The sequence below is a fragment of the Anas acuta genome, chromosome 17 (genome assembly GCF_963932015.1).
Source record: "Anas acuta chromosome 17, bAnaAcu1.1, whole genome shotgun sequence".
Lineage (NCBI taxonomy): Eukaryota > Metazoa > Chordata > Aves > Anseriformes > Anatidae > Anas > Anas acuta.
Genome location: NC_088995.1, coordinates 2,095,258 through 2,120,043, shown reverse-complemented (window position 1 = coordinate 2,120,043; position 24,786 = coordinate 2,095,258). Strand labels below are relative to the sequence as shown.

At 51.8% G+C, this 24,786-nt stretch overlaps 2 protein-coding genes across 16 annotated transcripts in view; both read right to left on the bottom strand.

Annotated features, from left to right (window-relative positions):
- ATXN2 (ataxin 2) overlaps positions 1–3,077 on the bottom strand; it is a 51,325-nt gene extending 48,248 nt beyond the window's left edge. For 6 of the 15 annotated variants that reach the window (XM_068653645.1, XM_068653646.1, XM_068653647.1 and 3 more), the window contains exon 1: positions 2,629–3,076. In XM_068653645.1, coding sequence (XP_068509746.1) covers positions 2,629–2,798 — 170 coding nt within the window. In that variant the 5' untranslated portion in view covers positions 2,799–3,076. Of the gene's footprint in view, positions 1–2,628 lie in introns of all 15 variants that reach the window. The other 9 variants (XM_068653656.1, XM_068653652.1, XM_068653655.1 and 6 more) reach the window with 3 other exon arrangements.
- Positions 3,078–11,567: 8,490 nt separating this feature from the next.
- Positions 11,568–24,786, bottom strand: part of BRAP (BRCA1 associated protein) — a 15,128-nt gene continuing 1,909 nt past the window's right edge. Inside the window, exons 4-12 of the mRNA XM_068653672.1 lie at positions 24,313–24,502; positions 22,824–22,937; positions 22,191–22,339; positions 20,090–20,165; positions 19,341–19,479; positions 18,732–18,841; positions 16,965–17,054; positions 14,963–15,066; positions 11,568–13,944 (exon numbers count right to left, since the gene is read on the bottom strand). Coding sequence (XP_068509773.1) covers positions 13,584–13,944; positions 14,963–15,066; positions 16,965–17,054; positions 18,732–18,841; positions 19,341–19,479; positions 20,090–20,165; positions 22,191–22,339; positions 22,824–22,937; positions 24,313–24,502 — 1,333 coding nt within the window. The 3' untranslated portion in view covers positions 11,568–13,583. The remainder of the gene's footprint in view (positions 13,945–14,962; positions 15,067–16,964; positions 17,055–18,731; positions 18,842–19,340; positions 19,480–20,089; positions 20,166–22,190; positions 22,340–22,823; positions 22,938–24,312; positions 24,503–24,786) is intronic.

Sequence of the window (24,786 nt, the reverse complement as noted above, 5' to 3'; positions counted from 1 at the left end):
TAAAGATATAGATGTATTAATTCTTCTTGTTTAATTTTTAAACACCTGGAAAGAAACCTCATTTTATGATTTTCTTCCCCAGTATAAAAGGGGAAGGAGGAACAATGAAAGAGCAAACTTTGGAATTTCCCACTCTTTCCCACAACATCTTACCTTTTAAAATACGAAACACGTAAATCCACCGCTCCAAGACCACGGAAACACACACAGGGAGCAAGGCTGATCCTCCCTCACTACCAGGTGCTCAGCCCAACCCAGTATTACAGTACTGAAACCAGCATAAAATTAAGGCCAGGACAGTTAACTATCAAACTTTCTACCCAAATTTAAGTGTTTACAATCAACCTGGCCCTGAAAAGCAACATTATTTATTTTTTTATCCTGAGATGCAACCAAGAAAAAAAAAAAAAAAAGAAAAAAGGATACCTGTGCTGCAGAGAACTGAGCTGCAATACTGCTAAGAAGAAAGCCTGGCAAGAACTGGAGATGTTTAAGTTTCTCTTAAACGCAACACTTTGAGTTGGAAGCAAGATGCAGGCCAGCTAAAAAGCAATTTGATTTTTCAAAGAGGAAAGCCGCTCAGCTTTTCATTTACAGGAAAAATATTGCAGCATGAACCACCCTAAAGTTTGTAGTCCAAAAAGAGGCAAGGCTTTTACTTAGGGTAGCGATAGGAAAAGCTCTCTGAAGGTGTCCTGTGGGGCTCCATCAGCACAGGGACTGGGATTTTACTGACTTGCCTTTCAGAGCCAACTTCAAGAATCTATTTTTAATTTTATTTTTTTTATAAAAAAAAAGGTATAAACACCGCTGTGGGCACACGTTGGTCGTTTAACAGTCCCACTACAACTCCCTAAGAAGTTGTGAGATGGAATCCATCCAACAAAAGTGGCAAGGCAGCAAGGCTGGGAGGAGAAAGCCACTGGCTTTAATTTTACAGCTTGACAAAGGAACCGAAGCTCACACCTTTCATCTACCGAGACGAGCGCTCACAATCCGGAATTTTGCAAAATAAAAATGTTTGAAAAAAAAAAAAAGCTGTGGGTTTTGTTGTCCTTCACGTTAACCTCTATAGTGCCACTGTCTGTTGGCAGGGGTAACTGTTCAGCGAGGCACAGTAAACATCATGGGCAACCCAGACAGCCATATGTAAAAAAAAAAAAAACAGGGAATTATTTCAACCCCTCGTTGGGGCACCCGCTGATACTATTTCAGTTCATTTCGTTCCTTTTCCACCCTACCAAAGCTTTTTCCCCCCTTTCCAGTTCCCCAGAGCGCTAACAAAGTACAACTCCATTTTCAGGGATGTGCAACAATGTCAACTCTTTTTTTTTTTTTTTTATTGCCAACGCACCAAAGTGAGGGGGGGGGAGGGAAATAATTAAATAAAAATTAAAAAAGGCCAGGTTGAAGGGAACCACCCCGGGTAAGCGTGGTGACCTTCAGCCCGCCACCATCCTCCTCCTCCTCCTCCGATTGTTCGCTGGCACCCCCGGAGCTCGGGGAGGGGGGGGGGGGGGGAAAACCAGGCGAGAGGCCGGGCCTGGTCCCCTCGGGCGGCTCGGGGAGGGGGGGGGGTGGAGAAGGGGGGCCCGGGGAAGGGGTGGCCGGAGGGGGAGGACCGGGAAGGGAAGGGAAGGGAGGGACCCGGCCCTTTTGCTGCCCCCCCCCCCCCCCCTTCCCCCTTCCTCCTCCTCCTCCTTCTCCTCCAGGGCCCGGCCTTGCTACGGGCGCCCATCGCCGCAGGCCGCCGGGCACTGCGTTTTGTTGCGATCGGGGCGAGAAAATAAATAAATAATTGCATAAATAAATAAAAAATTTAAAAAATATGTATTTTTAAAAAAATAAAAATTCGGTATTTTTGTTTTAAAACGCGATCGGGGGGGGGGGATTAAGGCGCAGCAGCGGGAGGATGCCGTGGGGGGGGGATCCCAATCCCTGCTCCCTGCCTCCCCCCACCTCATTTTTCTCCCATTTTCTCCCGTTTTTTTTTCCCCCCCCCACGTGCGGCCCCATCGCCCCCCCCCCATTTTTTTTTTATTTATTTTTTTTTTTCCCCAGGCGGCTCCCGGCGGCCTCGGGGCTGAGGAGAAGAAGAAGAAGGGGAAGGGAAGGGGACGAAAAGAGAAAAGGGGGGAGGGAAGGGAAGGGAAAAGAAGGAAAAGGAAGGAAAAGGAAGGGAAGGGAAGGGGGGGGGGGGGAGCCCCGAGCCCCTCGCCGCAAAATGGAGGCGGCCCCGGCGCGTCCCCGGCTTCCTCCGTGAAGGGCACCGGGGCCGCGGCCTCGCCCCGGCGGCGGCACTGCGGAACCGTCAGGGCTCCCCCCACCCCTCCTCCTCCTCCTCCTCCTCCTCCTCCTCCTCCTTCTTCTTCCTCCCCCCTTCCTCCTCCTCCTCCTCCTCCAGCCGTGAGCGGGGCCTTGCGGCCGCCCCGCCCGCCGCCATGCCGGCTCCCCCGCCCCGCCGGGCGGAGCCCCCCGCGCCGCGGCCCCGCTCCCTTTTTTTTTTTTTTTTTCCCCCCCCTCCCTTTTTTTTTTTTTCCCCCCCTTTTTTTTTTTTCCCCCCTTCCTCCCTTTTTTTTTTTTTTTTTTTCCTCTCCCTCAGGGCAGCCCCCGGCGCCGCGCACCCACCTGCCCATGTTCTGCCTCCCGCCGCCCGCAGCTGACGGGAGACCGGGGCCTCCTCCTCCTCCTCCTCCTCCTCCACCACCACCTCCTCCTCCTCCTCCGCTGCCACCACCGGGGGGTTTGCGGTTGTTGCCGGCGGCCTGCGCCGCCGCCGCCGCTTGCTTGAGGGACATGGCGAGGGGCTGAAGGGAGAGGGCGAGAGCTGAGGAGAGAGAGGCCGGGGGGGGGAAGGGAAGAAGGGAGGGAGAAGGGAGAGAAGGGAAAGGAGGGGAAGGGGAGGGGGGAAGCCGCGCTGCGCTGACGGGAGCCGGGGAAAGGGGAAGGGGGGGAGCCGGGGGCTGGGGTCGGGGCCGGGGCTGGGCTCGGCGGGGCTCGGCCGGGAGCTCCCCAACGGCGCGGAGGGAGCGGAGCGGAGCGGAGCGCGGCGCGGAGGGATCCGGCCGCTGAGGGGAGAGAAGGGAGGGGGGGGGGGGGGGAAGGCCGGGACTACACCGCGATGGTTGGGGGGGGGGGGGGGGAAAGGGGGGTTAATGGCGGTACCGGGCTCGGTGGAGCCGCGAGCGAGGCGATCTGACGGGGTCGCCCAGGAGATGGGGGAAAAGGGGGGAGAAGGGGGAAGGAGGCGGAGAGGGAGGCGGATGGCAGCGGGGGGAGGCGGCGGACTCTTTACGGGAAGTCGGAGGGAGACGCGGTGGTGCTGCGGCGCGGCGAAGGGTGAAGGGGCGGAGGCGGGGGAGCGGCGGGACGGGGACACGTGAGGCGGCGCGGGACGGCGCCGGGATGAGGGCCCCTCACGGCCCCCAACCGGCCCCCCGCAGCCCCTCACGGCCCCAACCGCCCCCTTCGCCTCATACCCGAGCCCCTCAGGAGGAGGAGACCAAAATCTGAGAGCCCTGTGGTGCGGCTCGACCCCACCGGCCAGCCCCTCACAGTTGCACAATCCTTGGGGTCTCCCCCCCCCCCAAAAAAAAATAAACAAAAAAATGCCGCAGTCTGAGGAAATAAAGTGATTTCTTGCCCTCACCGAGCAGCACCAGGGCTCCGGGTGTTGTCACGGATCCCCCAGCCAACGCTACGGCATCAAAATAAAACCGCCCCTGTCCCGATAAAAGCCCGTGGACGCGCGGGATTAGGAGGAGCAGATGCGAGCCCAAAGAGCTAAATTGATTTATAGCCATGGTTACTCAAAATGCTCAGAGTCTAATCTATTCATAGAAATGCTCCAGAAATCCCACAGGATTCAAATGTAATAAGCAGGAGCGGTGCTGTTAGGCAGGCATTATTTATACACCTTGCTCGTAAAGCAACAGTTTTCCCATGCGGTTGAAAGTTGTGGGTGGCAACACGCGGTGGTAAAAAGATAACAATATTCAACAGCTTTCTTAAATTAGCATTTTTCCCTATACTTCTGACTGTTAAGCTCCTGGTTTTGTTTCACCTTGCAGGCCCAAATAACCCCGTGGTTAACGCGTTGTTCACTAGGTGCCGGGTAGGCTCAGCACAAAGAATTGCTCCTGAAAATGCCCAAAAAAGAGCCAGCAGTTCCAGGGAAGTTATATTTTACCATCACTTCAGTGAACTTGCTGAAGGTTTTGCTCCTTCAGAGCCACAGAACTGGGAGAGGAGGATATCGAGGATTTCTGCAGCCCGGGAAGCAGCTAACGTTACCTAAAGGAAAAGCTAGGAAACAACTTTTAAAAATTCCACATATCTAAATAAAATAATAAAATCCACTAGCACACAAAAGCCTGCATTTCACCAAACTCCTAATTTCTCCCGTGCCTTTTGGTTTGTCCCAAAGGACCTCAGACTGAGGGAAGGCCTCAAAGCGCTACCGCAACAGGAGAAATGCAGCGGGGGGAGAACCTGAGGGCTCCAAAATACGCCTTGAAATTAATTTAAGTAAGCTACAGGTAGAAAGAGGGCTCCCTACTCAACAGTGATTTCATCAGTGTGCTGCTCATGATAAAAGACATTTCCCAAAAAGCCAAGGAAGTCTGATAAGAGACAAAGTCGAGCACATCCAGGACACTTAACAGGGCTCTTTTATTTATTTATTTATTTATTTTAATATAAAGGAAGTTATTTCAATGCTTTTTCAGCTAGGGACATTTACGTGCATGGCAATTAGTCAGTCTTTGTGGAGTAAAGGTTAAGAACTATTACAGAGCCTCCACTGTGCTGAAGTGGCAGCCATGCTGTGGAGTCCCGCTGGCAAAGACGAAGCCCTTGATATTCAAGGATGTCAGGAACACAAAAAAAAGCAAGTTCCACGGGCAGGGATGGTTTCTAAGACGTGATACGAGCACATTAACTTATATTTTGGGGCAACATCATGTACTTTGAAAGTGGTTGTGTGAATAAGGCTCTCGTGTTCGTATCTGCAGTAATGACTCAAGCGCAGTTGCTGTTTGACTTGTTTTCTCCTTCAATGTATTCTTTGTTTTGTTAAGCTCTGTTTGGCTTTCATTGTGCCTCCCGTTTTTGTTTGTCGAGCATCTTCATGCAAACACTTCAAAGCGAAGGCAGCAGTGACCGAGCCCAAGTGGCCGGGGCAGTGCCATCCACCACCACCGGACCCGGCTGCAGCCCGACGGAGGCAGCAGGTGCTGCTTCAGCCTCTCGTCGTGAGCGTGCTTCCACGGCAAGCCCAACGCGCCCGTGCAACGGGATCGTGCTCCCGTTACAGCACTCAGCTCCCTTGACCCGCTTCTACCTGCGTACGGCTCTTCTTTTCCAGGCAGTGATTCCCAATATTCCATTTTTATTACTTTATGATTTGGCTCTATTGACACGCACACAGCTTTTTTATTATTTTATTTCCTCTGGATGCAGTGGTCTGGCTGCAGCAAAACCCCAGATTCAATGTCCAAGAAACAGAAGCCACCACAGTGGAGAATCCCGTCCTATTTCACCCATTCCGTCCATGTCCCAGGTTGGAGCTTTTTTTTTTTTTTACAAACTACTACTTCCATTCAGTCCTGCGTCTGCATGTGCGAGCTGTATTTGCACATGAAGATTAATGAGCCTGATAGCATCGTTACTTACCCGGAAGTGCTGCATGATGCAACGTTTCCTTGATACAACCTGCTCTGAGGTATCGGGCGCTTCCTCGAGCCAGCCGGGGTGATCCTCAGCAGCCCTCGACGTGATGAAACACGCACGCCCGCGGAGGGACAGCCGTACACGAGCCCTCAGCATTTATTTTAAGCACAATCAGCTGTGAGAGCAGCTCGCAGACCTGAGTATTTCTACACGTGTGTTTTCTTTTCCCGAAGACTTCTCTTATTTATCCATTACCACTAATCCCTCTCTTGGAGGCTGAAGCTTTGTGAACGACGCTATGGGCATGGGGAATCTCCAAAGAGACGCTCAGAAAGACGTTAGGAAAACAAATCAGGCGCTGTAACCAACGTGAGAAGCGCTTCCCGGAGAGAGAGGATATCAGCTAGTCACCGAAGCTGCCATCAGTTTTAACTGATGAACGCACCACCGGCCAAACCTGAAAGAGGCTCGTGCACATCACTGAGCAAAGCCCCAGCTCCAAGGCGAGACAACCTCAGCCTGCTTCAGCTCTTCCTCCCCGCCCCGGTCACCGTGCGGTGTCTTTTCATCGGCTGCAGCCCCTCCGAGTCACAGCTCGGCTCCAGCTCCCACCACGTTCATGTTTCCGAGCCCCACGTGCACCTTCATACCACTGCCTTCCCAATTCCTTTCGGGAACATCCTCCTCCAGCTCCCTCGGGGCTGCGGGTGGCAGTCGCGCCGCGGAGCCGCGCACGCCAGCGGCGTCCCTGCTGCCAACAGGAGCTGAGGGAAAATGTCCACAAGGCTTGGAAGAGAGGGGCACGAGTGCCAGAGCTCCTTTTACCTATAACCACCAGCCCAATGAACCTCGCTCTCCGTTTCCATCAGCTGCAATCCCTAAGCAAGGGCTTTCACCTCCTCGGGAGGCAGGAGCTGGTCGGAGGCCCCCCATTTCCACTGCGGGTTCGGGATGGGGCTGCAAATGGGGAGCCCCCAGCGCCAGGAGGTCTTGGCCCTAGCCCCGTGCTTTATTCGGTTATTGTTTTATTTATTTGATTTAGCCTTTTTCACAAAGGGGAGGGGAGGACCCAGCCTAACTCCTGCTAAGCAGCAGCAGACAAAGCGATCGTTATGCCAAGATTTAGCTCTTAAATCCCTCAAGATCTGGTGCTCGTGGAGCATAAACAACCTTCGCCTCGCAGCCTCGTCGAGCTGTGCCTCCACATTTCCCGAGCGCTGCTGCGCAGACCCTTCAGTACCCGTCCTCTCCCTATCCCTTTGCTGAGACAGGCATGCCAACAAGAAAGCCAGTTGCCATGGCATTTTTTCCCCCTACAGACAGATGTCCATTAAAAACCAAGTCAGCCTCAGGTTTGCTTCACAGAGCAGCTTTCCGTTGTTATTACCAGCGCGCGAGGAATTTCCTCCGTGCCCCCTCACCTCAGATGTTTCGGTGCACTTTGCTTTTAATCCCCAGTGATTAGAAGGAAACCACTCCAGAGCAGGCACAGGTACGTTTGAAGGACAAACCTCAGCTTAGGATCTTGGTTGTCATTTTTTGGCAAATGAGCAGGTTTGGAAAGGGCTGGATTTGGAACCTCTGGCGTTCCCCCTCCTGACCTCCAGAACTCCCTGCTAAAATCATCAGAAATATCGGAGCTGTGCAACTTTTCCCCTTGCACCTGAGGCTCAGATCGGTGATTTTGGCTCGGGATGAACCCTGGGAGCATCCTCAACAGCTCCATCGGTGGAGAAAAACCTCCCACCCCTCCGTGCAGCAACCCCCGGGGCCCAGCCTCCGCCGGCAGCGCCGAGCGCTTCCAGCGAGCGTGCGCGTGTCGAGGAGGGGTGTCTTCTTGGTTCCGAGGCCACATTTTTGTTTAAGGTTGGAAAAAAGCTTAATGGATTCCATACTCCCCCTCAGCCCAGCCTGCCTGCGGTCGGGGCCAAGGGCTCGGCAGCGGTGGCCCCGACGGCCGGGGAGGGTCTCCCTTCTCCTTGCAACCCGGCGCGCTTCCCAAGGCGTTCTCCGTTTCATTTGGGGCACTCGGGAGCCGTCGACCTTTCTGCGTGGGAGCTGACATTTTGGAGGCAGGACTGCAGCTCGGAGCCCTGCATCCGGGCTGGCTCGCACCACGTTTTCCACAAGAGCTTCGGCTTTCTAAGGCGGCCAGACGGCCCAATTTCAGCTACGGCCCCGCAGGAACTGCGAATACGCGCGGCTCCGTGCAAGAGCCGGCTCTGAGAACATACCCAGATGCGGGGTCCCGGGGGAGAATTCCCTTCCAGCCCCACGGAGTCACTTCCCAAGATGAAGCACTTGGATTTCTCCTCTCGGTTACAGCTAGCGCAGCTGCGAACACCATCAGGAATACCTAATCCTCTTAACCGCTTCTGCAGCACGAGCGATCGCTGCGGAGGAAAGCGCCTGCGGTGCCACCCAGCTGCAACAAACCTCGGCAGCCCCGCAGCGGCTCCGTTCCCCTACAGACCCCTCGGGACCCCGAGCTGGGTCTCCCTCGCCATGAAGCCGCAGGGGCAGGGTGGTGAGGGGGAGGCCGGGAGCTCCTGGGCTTTCTGCTTCTCCCTTGTGAAGCTGGAGAAAAATGGGAAGTATTTGGCAAGGAGAATTGGCTGGGGAAGGCTCCCTCTGCTCCTGGCGCGTTCCCTGTGCTCGTGGAGCGAAGCAGGCAGGATGGGAGCAGCCAGGTCCTCACCATCGGGGTCCCCGTCTCCCTCTCGGCCCCCACGGGTGGTTTTCCAGCTGGGGCTCCAGGCAGGCCGTGGATGCGCGCCAGCAGCACTGGGATTCCTCCCAGCCTTAATTCTGCTTGGACCGAGCTTAGCGGTGGAGCAGAGGAATTGTTCCCAAAGACCTGAGCACGTTTTCCACCCCGAGCAGATCCGCCGTGGTTTTAGGTGTAGAGCTCGGAGGCGAGCGCCGTGAGTTTTCTTGGAACCTCAGCCACACCTGTGGGGGTGTCCCCCGTCCCCAGAGAGAGGGGGAGCACCGAGGTGGGTTTGTTTCGTGTGCCCCTCTGCTCACAGGGCATTTCTTCACCTAATGGAGAGACCCAGCAATAGAAGCCAAAAATGATCACATAAAAATGATCACCTGTAAGCAGAGGGGAGAGGGAAGAGGGAGGCAGAGGGGTGCAGGCAGCTGGCAGGAACATCACCAGCTTCACACCCCAAAAACCAAGCCACGTCCCACACTGACATTGCCCCCCAAGAGCATAGGGACGCTGAAAACAGGAAAGGAAAGCAGCCGAGTTATAAACTACCTCCAGGAAAGCACTCCTCAAGAGCATAAAGGAGCTGACTGCTCGGCCTGGGGCAGCCAGGTGGCTTTTGCAGATGTTTTGCACCCTCTCCACCTGCTCTAGGGGCAGCTCAGCCGGGTGCCACCCTCGGCACCAGCACCCGCGGGGATCTCAGGCTGGGAGCAACGCGCAGACGGCTCCTCCTCGCCTCTCTCCCCCTGCCCTCGAGCCCACAAACCCCGTTAACATCCACGACCACAAAACCATCGCGTGGCTACACCTGCACAAAGGCCCACATCCCCACCTCCTGGCGTGCTGGCACCAGGGAGCCCCAAAACCTTTACCTGCTGCCCAAACCCTGCCCCTGAGCCAGCTCCGGCGAGGCTGCGGAGCCTCCAGGAGCTTTATAGGAGCTGCTGGCCCCAAAATAGGCTCAAGTGGGACCGATTTCCTGGCGGGGAAGGAAACATCGGTTTCTCTTGATGTTTCTAACATATTTAGGAGGAGCGCGACCCTCCCCTCCCGCTCGCTGCTCGAAGGTGGCAGGAAAGCACGTGAGCGTCTCGAGGTTTGTTGTCTAACGCAATTAACCAATTACTTCCAGGTCAAGAGGGGGCAAAGCTATAAACGCTGCCTGCTGCTCTAAAGGCGTTCGCTCAGGGGTGGCGCGGGAGCAGGAAGGGTTTGGCGCAGGGCCGTGACTTGGACCTTAAAGAAAGCAAACGTCCAGAAGCGCCTCCTGCTCCATGGGGAGCGTGGACCTGGACCCTGGGTGCTGCCGGAGGGGTCACGGAGCAGGAAAGGCTGGGAGCAGCAGATAATTTTACTAAAAAAGCTGGGATCTGCACAGATTGCTGCGCCCCAAAAGGGCCCAGGCTCACAGATTTCCCCAGTTTTGTACCTCGGGTTTTCCTGATTCTCATAACCTGTGCAGGGCTTCACCTGGAGGAGACACAAATGGCCTCAAGCACCGCAGACAGGAGCGGGGCCCCTTTTTGGAGAGCGCCGTGGGCTGGGTGGGTTTGCCCTCAGCCCCTGTTATCCGAGCCCGCTGCCCGCTCGCTTCAGAAGAGGGGGGGGGAAAAAAAGCGTAGGAGAGATCCCAGCGCCACTTCCTCGGCGCTCCGACGAGAACGGACACGCCGGGCGGTGCGGATCAAGGCAGGAATTTTCCACGGGGCCTTGGGGAATTCGGCTCCGATGGAAAGATAAACGTGGCACGGAGAGGCTGCCGCTACCCCGGCCCCGGCGGGCAGGACCCTGCCCCTCTATGGGGCACGGGGAGCACGGGGTCTGTCAGGCTCGGAGGGACAGACGGACACCCGCAGGGTTCCTCCGTGTCTGCTCTGCCAGTGTGGGGCTTTTCCAGGGCACGAAGCACGGGGGTGGCACCTCACCTGGCTCCTCAGCTCCTAAACCAGCAGAGGCGGCGTCACTGCGGGCATTAATTGGCGTTAAGGGATGCGTTCCCAAGGGGCAAACGGGCCCACTGAAAAATTAATGAGTCCCTGGCCCCGCAGTCCGAAGGGATGACGAGGATCCGCGTCAACTCGCCGCCCCGTTTAAGCGCCTCTCCCTGGGAGCTGGGCCGAATCCTGGCGGCGTCCTCAAAGCCAGGGGGACGCTGCCAAGCTGGGTGCAACTTCTGGCTCCTGCTCCTCTCCATCTGGGTTTCTCCCTGGCTGTTTTAGATCCCGCAGCATTTCCTACAGCCCCCGGTGACCTGGAGCAGATGGGTGCTCTCACCCCAGGGTGATGCTGGACGCCCTGGAGCTGCCTTGGACATTTTTGCTGCACGTGGCGAGCTGAGCGCTTGTATCACCACACACAGAATCAAATCCTTTTGCTGTCCTGCTCCCTCTCCACCAGCCTGCAATCAGGGACCTCTTGCAGAGGCCACAACAGCATCCAGCAAAGCCTCACAGAAGGTGCTGGCTACTGGCAGCCCTTCCTGCAGCACAGAGCTCCTCCATTTGCTGCTCCTGATGGAACATCTCCCCCCTTTTCCACCGTGTGTAGTGCCAAGGCACCCCAGGTGTTTCAGCACCGCTCCAGGCACCCAGCACGGCACCGGGGGAAGTAGCACGACCCCTTTGCCATTCAGCAGGGGGAGTTTTCCTTCACGGTTTTAGAACCCTCTGTATAAAATCTATTTTAAGGCTCCTAATCATAGCAGGAGCTTGGCCACCCTCAGCCGTCCAGTGCTCAGGGGAAGCTTTGTGCTGCTGCAACCTTTTGCTGTGGCGATCCTGAGTCACCGGCCACAAATCTGACCAGATGTTGGAGCAGACCGCAGGCGGGAGAGGTCCGAGCCCCGCTGCTTTTTCCAGGCCTTGCCACCCAGCATGATATTAGGAGGTGAAGGGGACTCCTTGAGGACGGGGTAAATTGATTTAACACAAGTATTCAACCAGCCCTGCTGTTTCTGCATGAGCTTCCCGCTTCTCCTGAGCTGGAGATACCTACCCTGCCGCATCTCCTACCAGCTCAACTGAATGAAGCTTCCTCCCAACCCAACCATCACAAAAAGCTCATCGGGGCAGCTTTGCCTTCAAGTCAGGACTTTAAAATGAACAGGCCACACATTTTGCCCTTTTCCCTGCCACCTCCTCCCTCCCCAGCCAGTTAGCACACACAGACACACTGCACGCCCTTTTAATTTTCAGTCACATTTTTTGAAAATGAAGTCCAAGATACAGTACAGCATCTTAGTGTTCTACACAAAGCAAGCTTCCAGCGAAAGGTTGGAGGATCTTCAGGTGGTGTAAAAATATATCTTAAATAAAATAGTTTCTATAGGAGAGCAAGCTGTGTTGTACATCGCTAGGTCCTTAGAATAATTTACAGAAGGCAGAGGCTGTACAATCCACACACTAGAAAAGAGTTAGTGTACATTCATGCTACAAAGTTAGAAAAGGTGGAAGGTGGAAGTTCCAGGTGATCGGGGCAGATCTTCGAACCAAAGCAGTGGATGCAACGAGTGCACGAACAAACGCGAGGAAGTTTAACACCTCCAGTCGGTAACGTCAGGAAGCAGATGATGCAGACTCACCTTCCGAGAGTCATTCTACGTATTGTAACTCGTTCCTTTTGCTTAGCCAAAAAGAACAACGATCAGTAAAGGACCAGCTGTCTTACTTACTAGCTCCAAACTGGAACAAAGAAGTCAGATCTCCATTTTCAGTGTTACAGACTAAAGATCGAGGCTGTTCCTGCACTTCCAACCAGGGAAGGGGATCGTGCTGTGGTCTGAAGAGACAACTGCACGACTCCCCAAACATTTTTAAAAAGGAATTAGCATTTAAACACTCAGGCTGCTGAGCACAACACAGCAAACAGAACAGTCGCCCTTCCGATCGTGATAAAACTGAGCTTAGCCAGAGCATCGAGTCTGGTACATACTTTTAGTGGAAAGAGGAAAAAAAAAAAAAGAATTTGTCCTCAGATTTCCCCTGGGGGTTTGGCATACTTTTTGGGCAAGTAACAGAAAAGTTTTGCCAGCCAGGATTTTGGACAGAGCCACGTTCCAGAGCAGCAGAGGCAGCGCGAGGCTCCCAGTAACTGGATACAACAGCTGCATCTAGTGGCGAGGGTCTGGTCGCAGGGCAGCGCGCTCAGCTCTGCGGGGCAAACCCGAGCACAGCAGCCCCAGGGGTGGGCTGGGGGCTGGCAGCAGCGCGAGGGCCGAGTGCAGGCATGTAGGAATGGGGCTGCAAAAATGCTGCGTTGGTTATTTTCCTCACCTCCTTCTGAGGATAGCGTTGGAGCTCATGCCAACATGCTCTGAGTGCGGCTAAGAAAGGGAAAGCGTACGCACCCTGCTCTGGGAGGATCGGGACACTCTGGCAGCTCCTGGCCCACACCACGGGCCCATTTTCACAAAGACAGCTCCGATTAATTTGTAGAAATGCCTGTAAAATAACTACGTTAGACAATTCCCAGACTAAAAAGCCCTTGATACCTTCTGCACCAAAGGCAGCGACGGCCAGCCTGTCAAAGGCCACCCTAAAATGAAGAAACGGATAGTAGCAGAGTCCTTAAAGTGTTTAATATCCTACATTACAAGCCGTGAGGACTCGTTCAGTTTCTTACACCGCTGAGATGGTTTCGTTTCCACACCTCGCTCCTTTTTATTTCCAAACTACAGCTCTACTCCTGCACCAACTGTTCTGCAGTGTCTGGTCTGCACATACTACAAGGAGATGCATATAATCTAATTTACATTGTTTCTTAAATAAAAAATCATTTATTAATCAAGAATACTTTTAAATCCAGGAGTGGGGAGAAGAACTCGAGAAGCCTTACACGCTGGGCCTTAGCTTACCCCACAGCACCCCTGAGGGAACGCGGTGTCGAACACCCTGCACCCACCCCAGAACAGAATACTCTCCAAGAAGAAAGTCAAACGCACGACAGGAGGGGGCTCTGAAAAGGTAGGAAGGCAAAATGGTCATTAAGATCTGCCTAAAAACAGCTAAATAGTGCAGTGAAATGCTTTTAAATACCACAGACACCTCCAGTGACTGGCAGCCAGTTTTATGAGAAGCTCTGAAGACAATTTCTAGCGGAGCTTTACTGAACTGGGCGTTCCCAGCCGGAGTCCCAAGAGGAGGGCCTGGCCTACCACCAGCAGGGCCAGATTCAGTTTGGGAGCAGCGTGTTCTGATCTTCATTTGCCCCTCTTGCCACGGCCTCTCCTGGAAGAAGGTTTGCCTGAGCCCCCCGTGGAGGAGCTGGCCGAAGATGCCACCGCAATGTTGATCTGTCCTTCCTGAATCTCCTGCCGGGTCTCAGCTGGGAGGTGATTGATTTTCTGTTGTGTCTCTAGGTAGAACATGACATCTCGCAACTGCTCCTGGATCTCCGAGATCTGCAGGTCCTTCTGCTCGCACGTTTCCTTCAGCACTCTCTCCTCTTCCTTGAGCTTGTTCTGGAGCATGGCTTGGTTCGCTCGCAAACACTTATTCAGTTCTTGTTCCTCCTTCAGCTCGTTGGAAAGTTTAGCCACTTTGTTATTCAGCTGAGAACACCTTGCAAATAGAAGCACAGGTCAGGAAGAGCCGTGTATTGCACTAAATTAACCATCACTGCATCCTTTTTATTTCCAGTCCTTAGGGAAACCGTCTCCCCAACTGTCCCCAGCCCCGCCAAGACCACCCAGAACTTGGTTTGTGTCTTTTGACCAGGGAAGGCAACACAAAAGGACTGAACCCCCCAGGATTTTTCAACCCAGCTTAAGGCTTGCTAACACCCGCTTGCCTGCACGCTGCTACCTGCACAGAAACCAGGATGCTGTGGGAGCAGAACCACACCTTTGACCCTCAAACTGCATAACCCAGGACGGTCCTTTCCCTCGCAAGTTGGGCAATTCCACCTCGTACCAAAGAGCAACAGTGCAGGCAACAGACAGGATGTGGGGGGAGCACGGGACTGTAACCTTGAACGTGCATCTGCAATTTCAAGAACAGGTGCCAGAAAGGGCACAGGAATTACATGTGGTCCTGACAGCTACGGGCAGTCAGAGATTGGAGATACTGGCTCCCAAACTGTAAGTTCAAGACCCTGAAGATGGCCCTTCGCTCAAACAGACCACACAGCCCCACCTAGGGAGCTGGAACACGCTGATCTGCGCCCTCTCCATGCCTGACATCTTTTATCTAAGCACCTCCTAAGATCTACACTTTTCTCTGTGCCGGGTGAGGTGCCTGTCGGGCTGCCTTTCTCCTCTTTGGAGGTATCTGCCGACTGCAAAACAGACTGGTGTCTGCTTCTGAGCAGGCAGAGGAAGATTACTGAAAGCTAAATATGCAGACCATGTAAAAAGAGCCATGGGCCCAAAAGCTGCGTTCCACTCAGGCATTTTCAAGTTGGGAACACCTACAGAAATGAGAGCTTTTTATAAATGAGCGGGGTTCTCAGTAAACCGGTTTAAATAGCTCAAAGTTGCCCAAGAATAGCAAGATTCTTTTTTTTTTTTTCCTCCTTTTTGGATGTCAGCGTGCAGAGCTTTAATGGCTGCATGGAACTAAACCTGGCAGCGGTACCCACTTCCTTTCGACAGACTGCTTTTCTTTGAGCAAGTCATTCAGCCTCTGTTCCAGACTGTCACACTTCTCAATGGTCTCTTTAAATTTGGTCTTCATGTTGTTAATCTGTAAAAACAAACACACAGGCATTTCAAACAGATCAAAGTCCTGTGCACTTTCATTATGACATTCATTTTTCTGGTGTGGTTTCTAGACTTTGACCAATTACTATACCCAGGTAAGCAAAAGATTTGAGGCAAGAAAAGGCTTCATTTTGATTAAGACCCTCTGCGTTACACTTCGCAGAGCCCAACAAGGAACCACGTTGCCGTGGAAGTTGCTCCTACAGAACAGCAACTCTGGCTGCAGAGCTGTGCCAGGGAACCCCATTCAACAATGGCAACAAAACCCACCACCTATATCAGCTCCTTAACTTCTTAGTGCCTGCAGTTCAGCATTTCTATAGATACAAAAAGCATCTGAGAGAATGGCTAGCAGTAAACTTAAATTTCCATCTGAGAGCTTTACAATGCGGAGCTTTTGCTCATTTTAAACTAAACGCCAAATAAATATGGTCAAAGTCTGAAAACAAACGTGCTACTCCACTCAGCACTGACTCAGCAGCGCGCTGTCATAAGACAGTGACCTACTGACATGAATATCCTGCTCATGTCAAAGGCAAATGGAAACACACGTACATTGGATTCTTCTCCTCTACTTCAAAACTAGAGACCACTGCTGCCGAAAAAAAACATGCTCCCATTGTCTAAGCACTTCACAGAACACATCTAAACTTTTAAAGATATGATTTAGAAGAGATCTATAGACAGAAATACTTGTTTCCCCATTTTAAGTATGCTTGCATGTACTGGAGAGAGGAATTTAAAGGAAAAATGCTTTCCTGGAGGAGCAATCTGGATAAATGTCAGTGTCAGCACACATGCTGTCTTCGCTGGTGCCAGAGTCAGTACAGAGCAGGTTTTAAGCCTTCCGGCCTTAATCACTGAATGTTTATGCAGCTGATGGTTAATTTGGGGAAGTAGCGTGAGCACTGATAATGGAATACACTGCAGAGTGGCACTGATCCAGGCACGACTTACACGGCATGAGTGCCATGAATAAAATCGTAAGGATCTTTAAACACAAAGCCACATTTTAGGTGTATATCGTAGTTGTTTCACTTTGCAGTTGCTTTGTGGATCACGTTTCCTGGTCACATACAACAGTTCTTGCTACACCTTTTCTTTTTCTGGGGATGTCCGTGAGATTTCTGGGTCTGTTCTTTAGACCAAAGCTGCTGACCACTATTTCAGTGGTCCGAATTTCCGCATTTAGGATGCTGCATGTACTGCACGTGGTTAATTAGAAGTCATGCAGAAAGTTCAAATGAGGACTCAGCCCTAAATCCTGACTCGCTTTAAACCTAGCTGAAAGGATCTACGTGGAGTGAGAAGCATTAAAATATTCTCTCCGGATTTTTGCTCCTGACATTTTGAAGCAGCCCTGCCTACAGAATGCTTTATGGGAGGAGACTCTGAACTTCTCCCACTGGGTGATGAGGAAAGGTAGGGGATCACAAAGAAAGGGCAAATCAATATGCATTTGGAGCAGAAAGACAGCCGAGCAAATTAAAGTCATACTGTCTATGCTACGCTAACCTTCCCCAGAGAAAAACGTCAGTGTGAGACTGATGGCATCAGCGAGCAGGGATCCTGCAGCAGCGCAGACTTGCTTCCACCACTGCTGCAGTTTCCCGAGCAGCACATTTAAATCAACCTTAAATCTAGGTGGCAATCTACCTACTTCTGCATCACTGAGCAGCAAATTGCTAGATGTGAGCGCCGAGATAAGGGATATATCTCGGAGCCAATTTTCTCAGCTGGTAGTGAAACAGGCTACGCGAGGTCACGTCACGCGACGCGCAGCCTGTGAGAGGCACCGAGCAGCTCCGCTTCCCAGCCGCCTTCCCAGAGACCAGCACCTTGATCCTGCAGAGCTCCAAACATCCCCAGAGCAGGGCTCACCTCTTCAGCCGTGTCCTTTTCTATCCGGACGATCTTGTTTTCCCAATAGATTCGCTGTGATTCCAGCTGGCTCGTTAGCAAATAGGAGTACTACAAACACAGAAGCGTGCGCAGAGCGGTCAGCTTTTCCTAAGGGTGGCTACCCCGATGAAGAAGCCCAAAAGGCTCCGATGTAAAAATCAATTTAATCGAGTGAAATTGAGCACAGAGGGCAGTCTGAATGTACGTGCAAACTGCAGATCCAGCAGATGCACGTTTCACCAATTTGATTTCAGAATTAAATCACATGATTTTCTGGAATCAAGTAAAGTCCTCAGAGCACAACAGCAAGGACCAGGTGAAAGTGCCACCAAGCTGTACCCACTATCACACCAAATACTTTTTAAAGAGAGAGTTTTTTTTCACCATAGGAGCAACAGGGCTCAAAATCTTACACTCCACAGGAAAATGAAGCATCAATCATCGCTGTCATGAGTCTGAGATCCCAAAGGCCAAGTTCCCCATTTCTAGCCCAAAACCCAAGTGGGAAGGGTAAATGCACACATCTAGCTTCACTGTAAGAGCATCTCTGGCAAAGCATCCCCAGCTGTGTATAGCTATTCACATTTACTGTTCTCCAACAAGTACAGCCCATTCCAATGTTATTTTGGCATGGGAACAAGGATATGTGCCTTACATCCCCTCTTCTCCCCTCTGGTTCTGCAAATGAGTTATGAGAAGGTTGGAAAACGTGAGCGTTTCTTACCATCAGGCTAAGAAGCAGAGCATTAGGCATTCACTGTGGAATTAAACATGTGCAAAAAGCCTTGAATACTCTCAGTAGTATCAGGGAGCCAAAACACACTGCCAAATTCATTCTCTCTGCAAACATTTAGATCGCGTAAGCCAGACAGAGAGGTCTTTGACATACTTTAAGCACTGACCTCCTGGTAATAAGGGTTAAAAAATAGCTGGGTTTGCATCTAAATGTTACACAGAAAATTCAGGGGAAAAAAAAACAAACAAATATTTATTTGAGCAATAAGCTTACAAAGGCTGGTCTCTACAGGCTTCTCCTCTACAGATAACCTTGTGTCTAATGCGACTGAAATCCTGCTGCAGTATATCTGCTCACTGAAGCAGTAATTTGAGTTTCCCTTTAAAATAGATCACTGGCAAGGGAAAACTTGCATGAACCGTTGTTTTACCCTTCTAGTTAGTGTGGGAGAAGCCGGCCAGCAGGCACAAAAAATCATTGTCTGTTGAAGGGACGGGAGCAGAACAGGGCTGGTATCAGACAGGGCTGTCAGCTTTCTTTGATAGCCACAGTAGGCATGCAGCTATGGATTCCTACTTACTTGCTCGGTGTACAAATCAAACTAATCAAATTGACAGTTCTATACCCATCCTGGGTTGTTACACCACGTCACAGTTCCACTAGGAAGGGTCTGGTGAGCGAGTCCGGGCATTCGGACCCATTTCTCTTTGCAATGACCTCAGTGTTTGTAGCAGCATAAGCAGCTAATCTCCAATCTAGTGGTGAACACAGGACGAGACTGCAGCCAGCTTACTCTTAGCTGCATTGGCTCTGCAGAGCCAAAAGGAGTTTTTTTTTTTTTTTTAAAACAAATAAAAGTAAAAATATCCTGTTTCTGTCTGAAGATGATTGCCTACATGCAGGGAGCAGGTCTGCTGCATAAGCTGATGTCATTTTCTTGTATTCGTATCTGATTTGAAACATTTCCACACAGCAGCACAAAGCAGAGCCCAACGAGCCACAATATTTACCTCTAATTGTAAGGCATCAATTTTCTCCTCCTGACACATATCTCCCTCGCACTCATACTGAACTATCTTCCCATCAGTTTTACTTGCAACCAGCCGGTGGACGTAGTTATCTGAAGAGAGAAAATTCAACCAAAGGGAGTTTTTGCTTAAGAACACCCAGGTTGACACCAGTGGAAATACTTTATGCAGCACAATTAACCACGCAGACTGCTGCAACAGCACATTAGCACGGCAGCAAGCCAACACCAGATGTATTTGTTATTTAGCAGGCTTTGCATAGACACCTTGCAGGGTATTTATTACCACAGCCCATTCTCATACCTCAGGGCAAATTGATGGAAAGGGAGTAACAAACACATTCCAGGGAGGCTACAGGACCGCTCCAGTTCGTTATGGAATCGTGTTCTCCCTCTCCCATCTGCTACAGACCCACGAAAATTGCTATTAGAGAGGAGATGGATGTTCCCAGAAGAGGGAGGATTAGTACGGATGCAAACCCCTTAAGCTCCAAGCAAACTATCACTAGTGTTCTTCCTAACACTGCTGGGGTCCCAGAAGCTGTTTTTACAACCAAGGTCATCCTACAAGGGGGGAAGACACGGCGCTCACCTCCAGCGTAGTCCCAGACTCTGTGGTTGGTCAGCTGCATCGCGTAGGTGTGCTGGGTCTCCTCGAAGTGTTTGTAAGCGTGTCGGCTCACGTAGCGGCCGCAGCCGATGTGCCCACATATCAAACAGATCCAGAGGTTCTGCCAAGAGAACGGGAAAGCTCTATCCTCACAATACCATCAAACAGCGGCACCGGCGCCTTGAGAAAGCACCATCTGACACCAACGGCCTGCTGACGCTGCATACAGCCAGGCAATTCCTTAAAATGTGAACAGTTTGCTTTTTCCCCCCTCTCCAGGAAACCTTGTTCAGGTGGAAGAGTAAGGAGAAGGAGCCTGCAGATGCCAGGCACCTTGACAGACTACCACAGGCGTGGATGGAAGAACGGCCTTGATTAACCAAGGTGGCAGCTTGACAGAATCACAAAAACAAGCTCTGAGGAGCACAGACTAGAAGGGAGCACTGAGTTCAGCACTAGTTTGGCCCCCTGCTATCACACACATCTCATCACAGGCACCGATCAGTTTACGCATTAACACTCTCTAAGAAATGGAAACATTTGTCAGAGCAGGAAACCTGGGAGATAGCATCCCTTCCCAGTACTGACTCCAGCTCAAAAGGAAAGCAGATGCACCACCGACTGGTAAAGTGAACCCAAAAGGAGCCACAGAATCAACCTCAAAAACAACTAGAGCAGCTGTGCAGTCAGATCTAGTCTAGATCTCACTCACCATCCACCCACCTACTTACTTCTTGAACTCCACACTCAAAACACTTGTTCTCTTCCACTGGCTCGGGCGTTTGGCAGTATCTGCAGACAGGACACCTAGAGGGCAACAAGCAGCATGATTAGACACACGGTGCTCCAACTGAGTATTAAGGTAATTAAAAGTAGAGCCAAAGAGCTCCGAGTGAATGCCTCATGCTGTGGGACACTCCCTATGCGCACGCATCTTTCAGCTCCCATTTAGCCCTCGCAAACTTGCCTCCATTCCACAAAAGGCTTTTAAGCTAGTAAGTGGCAGAGGAACAAATCAGTTTTTCCATTTTGGTCTCAAGTCGGTGCTGTAGCGATGTGAGCGATACGCACAGAGCAACGTTCAGGTCCCAGAAGGGCTCTTCCATACCCTTCTCATACGGCGAAGGCAGTCTGATCTTATAATAAAGAGACTTCTCGTTGTCACTTTATTTCTTGGACATTCTCCATTATTGCAGAGGTTTCCGTGCAGCAGCTACACGCTGCTGTGGAAGGATGCTGTAACTACGGAGTGCTGAGGAGAGCTGCTTAACAGCGAGGTGCCTGCACTTTGCAATGTTACTTAGTGCTGAGACATCCCTAAGGACACGGTGGGGGGCTGCTGCCTCGATTTCAGCCCAACCAAAAGGATTCAGGCTCAGCCCTTCTGGAAGAACATCTAACTCTACCCTAGAAGAATCCACAGCAGGCACCCTGCTATCATTTCTCCTGAAACATCACCGCTGTGCTGCCAGAAAGACAGAACCAGGACCAGAAAGAACGTTTGCCCAGGCCTTAACCAGTATAAGCTCAGCTGGGGAGCAGGGTAACTCAGGCTCGGGATCCTGCTTCCAGGACTGGTTACGTGTTCTTCATTAGCTGCAGAATAAGCTACAGAAATAGTCAAGGGAGGAGAGCACGGGATTGCAGCAAGCTTTCTATACAAATTCAGGCACTTACAGCCTCTGAGGTGCCTAAACAAAGAGGACAGGGATTCTCCTCTACTGTTCTCCTACATCAGGAGCAGAAGTTCTGCTTAAATTGTACGAGATATCTGAGTGCTATTTTGGATCTCGATCCTACACTGGTTAAGCTCTACTGCTTCAAATTTAAACTGGTTTTGATTTATGGGGCAAAGCAGCCAATCAGCCTTAATAGCTACAAATCTGATTAATGCCACCGAAGTTCATTTACTTTGCCTCACAAATGATTTCCTTGGCCTACGTTTTTCCTCGTACTGTCACAGAATCAGGCAGTCAGCGGTACCAGGATGAGAGAAGAAATCACAGTGAGGAGGAGCAGCCTTCTGCTGCAGTACCTGTGACAGCCTGACGTGCAGTAAAGCAGCAGTGGCCAGAAGAATGCAAGATGTGCACGACTGATAATGCCTGGGTGCCAATCAGGGGCTCAGCCATGCTGAAATCCTACCTCTGGTGACGGGAAGGACAACAGGAGCAAAAACAGGAGCGGGGTAGCAGCAAAAAGAGGAGGTGTTCTAAGGACAGACACAGGTCCAAGCCCAGCACTGCCCTGTGCTGGGAGTGTGGCCCTGAGCCTCCTGATTCAGTGATCTTGTCGTTATTCTTTCCTCCCTGCCTCCATTTGTCTGGCTTTCCAGCCCTGTCCCAGCCCAGCTTTCCTTCACCCTCTGAGCATCCAGAAGTGAGACAGCCGAGGCTGCTGCCCTGCACGTTCCCAGAAGTTCCCAAAAGTATTGCAGGCTGCAGCAAGCAGTGCTCGTCTGCGTGTACTGCAGCCTCAGCTACGCCAAGGAAACCAACACCCAAACAGACACAGGAGGCTGCACAAAACAGGGCTGTGTGCGTGCAGAGCTGTTTGTCCCCCTATTTTTATCCTACAACATTTTAAAACAATCTGCATTGCTTTACAGCTGCCTCGTTGCCTCAGCAGTGAGGCTCACAGGAAACATCGCTCAATTACTTTTGGCTGGGAGATTTTCTCTCTGGGAGTCCCTTAATGGGAAGGAAAAGAGCATCAGAACTCGCAGCAATTCCAGCCCCCACACTTTGATGAGAGGAACCGGTCTTGTCAGCACGGAGCCACCACAATCGGAGCAGGGTTTTAGATGTGGAAATAAAAAAAAAAGCCTCTTACGTGGTGTCCTCCCACCGCTGCAGACACTGGCTGTGAAAGCTGTGGTTACACAGCGTGGTGAGGATCCCGTTCACGGACTCGTCCATCCTCTCCAGGCACACCGTGCATTTTGGCAGCTCGGTCAGATCCATCACAGGCAGGCTGGCCCCCTTCGAAAGAGCAAGGGGAGACAAATTGCTCAGCACCCTCCCATCACCATAAACGAAGCACCCACACAGGAAGAGTCAAACGTCTCTCACTACTGCTGGCACTGGGGTACAAAAACAGAACCAAGTGATCCTCTGAGTCTATAAAGCAGTTAGAAATTTACCAGAAAAGAAGGCAACTCAGCACTCCACAGAGCACAGCCTCACAACAGCGCTGGGTCAGTGTGGCTGCTGCTGTCCCACCACGTTTTCTGGGTCCACCAGACCCCTGCACCTGGCAGGGTTAGGTCAGAGACGCTGCAGAAGCAAGGCACGAAGCCTACAGAGCCACCAAACAAACTCTCCAAGTAGGAACAGCACTGGAATGTGAAACAAGCTCTGGATTGAAGCAGTGAAGCGCTTCTTGCGGCGTTCTGTCCAGCACAAATAATTCTGTTAAGCCTCCAAAGTTCAGGGGAAAAGAAAGGAAAACAAAAAAAAACCTTACATCTTCTGACTTGAAGACCTCTGCGCGCTCCACGTACACCAGCTGGCACACGTCCTCCTCGATGGAGTTGAACTGCCGGCCGTTGCACGCCATGTAGAAGCTGTCTGCATCAGCCTGTGCACACAAGGGAAGGCGTTAAAAAGAGAAGGTTTGCAGCTGAGACAGCCAAAGGAGAGGAGAAATCTGCTGCGTCCTCTGCTCTCCCCTCCACCAGGCCTCAGGGAATCAGTTCAGCCTGGGGGTGGGCTCAGCGCTGCCACCCGAGGACACAACGCGGAGCCGTGAAGGCAGCTCCAGCATCTGAGCACTCAGCAGGAATAACGGATTCCCCTTCAGCATCTCTTTCGCTCCCTGTCAGCGGTTTCAGTGCATTTGCAAAGCAAATTTGGTCTCTTTGTGAAAATTTCAGAGGGTCACGCTGCAGGACACCGATACTCAGGTCAGGGAAAGGAAGAGGCTGAGTGAGGGCAGGGATCCATTCACTCGTAGCAGCTCTGGCAGGCTCTGAGCCACCTGCAAAGAGGCAGAACCAAACCCAACCCCACCAAATGTCACCCATTTTCAGGGGGTAACCTCCCCAAACCCTTCACCTCGCCGACAATCACACACGTTGAGAGCCAAATGCCACATTCCCTTGCTCTTTGTCACGTGAGGCAGATAACTAAAAGCCCAGGAGGTTTGTTTTTGCTACCTGCAGACAGCCATTAGGGGTCACTGGGGAACAGGGCTGAGGGAATTCTTCTTAGCAGGGATTTCAGGGTGGCTTGTTTATGGTTTTGAGGCTGTTCAGTGCTAGGTATTTGAAATTGGATAGGGAGACACACAAAATGCATCTTCACAGCTACTGCACGTAGCACAGCTTGCACACAAATACTGCATCTGCACAACGGGCACAGAAAAGATCTCATGGATGGGGGAAGCGCTGACCAAAAAGTCCCTCCCAACCCCAAAATCAGTTATTTGGGATCAGTGAAAGGAAGGTACAGGTGAGGGAGTGCACAGAGGGACTGTCAGGGGGAACATTTAAAGCCCATGAGCAGTGAGCAGCACCCAGCGCCACCCAGCCATCAGCTCATCCCCAAGACCCTCAGTTTTGGGGTCAGACCATCCTTTTCCTGCTGCACAGCTCCTCAGCAGACCAAGTTTTTCCTAGAACAGAAACAAAACCCCACTGGCTGGGGTCTTTCTGCTCAGCACAGCACAATGCACCACCCTGAATGTGCTCTGATGGCAGAGAACGGGGTGTCTAGGTATGCCTAACAGTTTTTAAATCCCCTGCCAACAAGAAATAGGCTGGACAGACCGTGCAGACACTTCCCTGTGGGTCAGGGAGTGGGAAGAACCTCAGTGAGCAGCCCCGGGGAGGTGCTGGGCTTTAGGACAGAGCAGTTTCACCGAGGATAAAGCACGAGGTTGGCTAAGAGCTGGCCAGTGAAGCCACCCAGCAGCTGTAGAGCCCTCCTGAGGCACAGGGGCTTCCAGCTCTTACCTGGGAGCTGAACTTGATCAGCACCATGTACTGGTTGGGAGTGGAGTCCCGGATGATTTTCATGTGCTCGATGACGTCGTAGAAGGAAGCCACGAACTTCATCAGGTCGTGGCTGGTCATGGTGGCGGGGACCGTGAGGATGCAGAGCATGGCGCTGCGCCGGACGTCCTCCTTCAGGGAGGTCATCTTGCTGCGAAGGGAACGGTTACACAGCCTCACGTCACTCCAGGGGGGGCAAAGGCACAGCTTTTACCACCCCTCCCACAGCAGGGGCTGCTAGGATAGTTCTGTTGTCACCCTGAATGCTCTTTTGCATGTTTATAAACAGTTACAAAGAAGCAACGGGCTGTTGGGAGTCCTAAATACCCACACGGAACTCTCACTTTTTAGCAAAGGATTAAAACAGCAGCTCCAATAAATAATGGTTGCTTCAGGAATAACCTGTCAGCTGTTTTTGAGAAAAACAGTTGAAGC